The 4,708-nt window shown below is 42.2% G+C and overlaps 1 protein-coding gene and 1 pseudogene across 1 annotated transcript in view; one reads left to right on the top strand and one right to left on the bottom strand.

The window, feature by feature from the left end:
• Positions 1–4,708, bottom strand: part of MRPL39 (mitochondrial ribosomal protein L39) — a 17,396-nt gene that overhangs the window by 8,243 nt on the left and 4,445 nt on the right. The window contains exon 4 of the mRNA XM_029938682.1: positions 1,845–1,982. Within this exon, the coding sequence (XP_029794542.1) occupies positions 1,845–1,982 (138 nt within the window). The remainder of the gene's footprint in view (positions 1–1,844; positions 1,983–4,708) is intronic.
• On the top strand, positions 3,327–3,440 carry LOC115292991 (annotated as a pseudogene).

The following is a 4,708-nucleotide window of genomic DNA, read 5'->3' as shown; positions in this document are numbered from 1 at the left end:
CCCACCAAACTTACCCTCATTCCTGAATTTCCTAGCTCAGTAAATGGCAGCGCCAGCCACCCATGTGTCTGAGAGAAAAACTCAGGGAGTTCCTTGATCTCTGCTTCTCCCACCATACCCTCTCCATCTAACACATTGCCACGTCATGTCAGTTCTACTGCCTGCCTGTCTCTCCAGCCCACCCAGTTCTGTCACTACAGCTAACAGCACAGACAGAACTACACAGCCCAGGCACAAATCACAACTTCCCCACTCACTACTCAGAACCTTGTCTCTTTACCCCAGAGTGCTAAAAAGTATTAATTTGTGTACGGCAAGGTGGGAAAGCACTCGTTCACACGAAAACCTCTGCTTCCTGCCACACCCCTCCTGCCAAAGCCGCCCATGCATTACTAAGGAAGCCAGTTCCCTTGACTACTGTCTCCCTTGAGCCACCTCTAAGAGATGCACCTGTCCCCGGGGAGGCAGAGCCACTTAGCATCAGCCTCCTCCCAAGCCCCCACTAAGCAGAAAAGCCCAATCACTGATCTACCTTGAACCATCCAAAACTCTGTCCTGTCAAACTTGCCCCCAGCCGTCCCTACGTCCTTCCACATATTCAACTCACTCACCAAAGTCCTACAGTCTCTCCGGCCTTTGAAAGGGGCGCGGAGGGGAAGGGAAAGCACACGGAACGAATAGCTAGAGCATACTACGGAAGCTGGGGGCACGTAAGTGTAATTAGTCCTAACTGAAATGTGCCTCAGGAGTTAACGGTCACCAGATTCTGAGGACTCAGTACGAAAAAGAGAATATAAAATATCGTTAATTTTAAAATACTGATCACATGCTGAAATAACATTCAGATACACTTTTTAAATAAAATATTTTATTAAAATGGACTTCACCTTTTCTCCTGATTTTTTTACTATAGCTACCAGAAAATTTACTTCGATAGATGACTCACGTTACATCTCTGTTGGACAGCACGACCCCAGAATTGGGGTACCAGAAGTGTCTTGAAATGTTCTTACAATCCAAGGAATTTTCTTACAGAATCAACAGTGGTTTGGGTCTACAGAACTATGTGCCCTCCAGTGCAGTTACAAGAGTACATTCCACCGCCTTCTAGCTCACTGGTTCCAGGGCACACAAAATATCATAAACTGGCCCTCTGAGAACACACACCTAAAGAAATTCCAATCTATAACCTTGAACAATTCCGTCTTCAGAATCTAGTATCTATGTTATTTTTTTTGCAGTGCAGATTTCCCTAACTAGTCCTAGCTTCAATTAGATTTAATATTAAAATACAGTTGATTTTGTTACAATCAGTAGAAGAAGGTAAACTAGAAGTTTTCTGAGAAAGGGAATTAATAACCTAGGTAGGATTTTATGTTGGCATAAATATTGGCAAAGAAAATCCACCCAGTGGATAATTCGGTGCAGAAGGCTAAGACGCGCCCGGCTGTGTAAACGCCTCCCCTCGCCGGCCAGCTCCCTGCAGACCACCACCAGGTCTATGTCCCCCTTCTCACGCCAACTGCTGCGGCTCCATGTCCGCTATCGCCTCCCGGCGGAAGCGGAAGGGGAAACACCGCTATGCTGCTAGGAAGTGAGGAACCAGCCGGAGAAACAGAGAAGACAAAGTGAGCAAATTATCCAAGGGGGAAAGTTTTTTCTCAGGGAAATCAATAACGGGATGAATGAACATAAATAGGCTGGTACAGAAAAAGAGATCTTAGAGCTAAAAATAAAACAGCGCCCTAGACACATGAGCTATAAAGATTCTTAAGAGCTGAATTTCCTTCATTACGTATAACTGTGGGGGGTTTAATCTCGCTTTCAAGAAAGCCAACACTTACTTGTTGTGCTGAAATATTTCCAAGGCTACTTTTGCTTCCACTTCCAGAGTTTCAAATGGAAGATCTTTATAAATTAAAGCACGAGCGTCTCTTGTGAGGGAACGCAGATTCTCCTTCAAAAGCAAAGTATTAACCTTTTTAACAGTTTACCTAAAAGCATTTGTCCATAAGGAAGATAAGATAAAACTGTATGCTAAATATTACAGATCCAACTTAAAGAAAAAGCAAAAGAAAATTTGTTAGGAAAGAAAGTTATTAATTTGCAACAATTAAATATTTAGACCATGAAAGGTAGGGTTACCAATTTATTTTGACCCTACAAACTATAAACTTATAATTTACCCATAATTAAGAGATCAGCCTATATTAATAACTATGCAAGATAATCCTACAAAGAAAATTTAAGAAACTTTTCGTTCAAATTAAACAAACAAATGTTTATTAAAATAATGATGTAATTAGAAACGCTAAGAAATAAAAGATATGAAAATGTGTTTACATTGTAAGTAAAACGAAGCTTTTCTAAATGCACAGGCAAAACACGGTTTATGTGATTCGGAAAATTTCACCAGGAAGTGTAATGTCATCATTGGCCCTGCCCAAAATATATATTAAAAATTTGTTTAATGAAAAGTCACTTTTATGCATTTAAATTAATACCCATTAACAATACCTGGGATTTTTATTAAAATCATAATTGAGGTTTCATACTATAAATCATCCATTATGAATAGAAAAGACCAGCACTAGTATAAATTTTGTAATTATATTCTTTCCATAAATTTCCTATTAGACTTTTTTGCATGAAGTGACCCTTCTCCATTCTTCTTTTAATTTTTTTTAATGTTTTATTTATTATTGAGACAGAGAGAAACAGAGCATGAGCGGGGGAGGGTCAGAGAGCGAGGGAGACACAGAATTCGAAGTAGGCTCCAGGCTCTGAGCTGTCAGCACAGAGCCCGACGCAGGGCTCAAACCCACAAACCGTGAGATCATGACCTGAGCCGAAGTCGAACACTTAACCGACTGAGCCACCCAGGCGCCCCTGACCCTTCTCCATTCTTAAAGGGGCAATTTACTATATAAGAAATCACTTCACGATTTATACAACTGTTACTTGCATGTAACTCTCCACTACTTCTAAGCAGTAATACCATGACGCCTGCAATTAGCTAGTGCCTTTTAAGTTTTAGATTTAAAACTTTTTTTTATCAGTTTATTTATTTCGAAAGAGAGAGTGGGGGAGAGGCAGAGAGCTCAGGAGAGAGAGAATTCCAAGCAGGCTCCACACTGTCAGCACAAAGCCCTATGTGGGGCTCGAACTCAAAGAACTTGCGAAATCATGACCTGAGCTGAAATCAGGAATCAAAGGCTTAACCAACTGAGCCACCCAGGTGTGCCTTTTAAGTTTTGTATTTAAAAAAGGAAAAGGAAACAACAAGTTTCACAGATGAGAACTGAATCTTGATTAATTAAATAATAATCGCTTCTTGGCCTTTTGGCTAAGATCGGAGTAGTAACTGTTCTTATAATATAAATACATAAAATGAGAACCCCTATAACATAACCATAATATAATATGCAGTGAGACTCCCTTCTTCAACTTGAGGGCGTATCTGAAGAATAAATTATACTGACGCAGTTTGGAGACACGAAGAAAAACTACAGCCCCTGCCCTGTCCCCTTCCCTATCTCCCTTTCTACCTCTCTTCCCTCCTTCTCTCTTTGTTCTTTTCTGTCTCCCTCCTCTCCCCCTCTTGATACTAAGCAACGGGAGTGGGATTATACAAGAAATAAGTTCCAAAGCCAGAATTTAAACCTGAATCTGCTCTGACTCAAAAATTTTGCTTCTGGGAACTAATATTTCACTAAATCTAAAATGTACCACTAAGGAAAAAACGCTACCAATTATAACCATAAGATGCTATCTATTATAACACACATTTTTATAACCAAGGTGCCCCAGTCGGTTAGGCATCTGACTTCAGCTCAGGTCATGATCTCGTGGTTCGTGGGTTCAAGCCCCGCAAAGGGCTCTGTGCTGACAGCTCGGAGCCTGCAGCCTGCTGCCTGCTTTGTATTCTGTCTCCTTCTTTCTGCCCCTGCCCTGCTCACACTCCGCTCTCTGTCTCTCTCAAAAATAAACAAACATAAAAAAATTTTTTAAAGACACATTTTTCAGAGATACTAAAATGTGAAAAAAAGTACACTGTGGAATTGATAAAATGGTACGCTACACTGCCTTTGCTTTTCTGACCTCCAGACTTTCAATCTGCAGGACATACAGTTTTGCTTCATTAAGAATCAGGGATCTGCCTCGTCTCCCAGTCATAACTAAAATCTCCGGGCTGGACCTCTGAAAGTCCCGGCTCACCCTACCGACAGAGAATCTGACCCAGGTCGTGTCTGTCAGCCAGGTTCCTGGTGCTACTGCCGGACCGAACAGGGGAGCGCTCGCTGCGCAATGAGACCATTCCCTGGGAGTCTGGTCTGTTGCTATCTGAGTTAGCTTAGCTCTGTCCAAGTCTGAGTCGTAATTCGCTGACCTTCCACCCCCTCCAGGCCTCCTCTCAATGTCCCCCTCGTATACAGGGACCTCTCACGGGAGGCAACAGGCTAAAATGGTGAGGGCAAGGATTTTCCAATTGTGCTGAGGACCCAGGAAGTCAGTAAGGCTCCAGGGCGCCTCACCACCACATCGACCAAGACTACTGAAGTTCTGAATTTTCTATCCTGGGCATCTTGAAAACCACGATCTTAAGAAAAGGAATGCACAGTACCAGGAAGAAAGCACTTCAAGAAAGGGTCCAGCAGGACACAAAGCCTCCATACAACTGACCACATGAGGAAACGCCCATTCATAC

This window comes from Suricata suricatta, chromosome 5 (assembly GCF_006229205.1).
Source record: "Suricata suricatta isolate VVHF042 chromosome 5, meerkat_22Aug2017_6uvM2_HiC, whole genome shotgun sequence".
Classification (NCBI taxonomy): Eukaryota; Metazoa; Chordata; class Mammalia; order Carnivora; family Herpestidae; genus Suricata; species Suricata suricatta.
The sequence above is the reverse complement of the archived record's forward strand: the minus strand, read 5'-3'. Positions and strand labels throughout refer to the sequence as shown.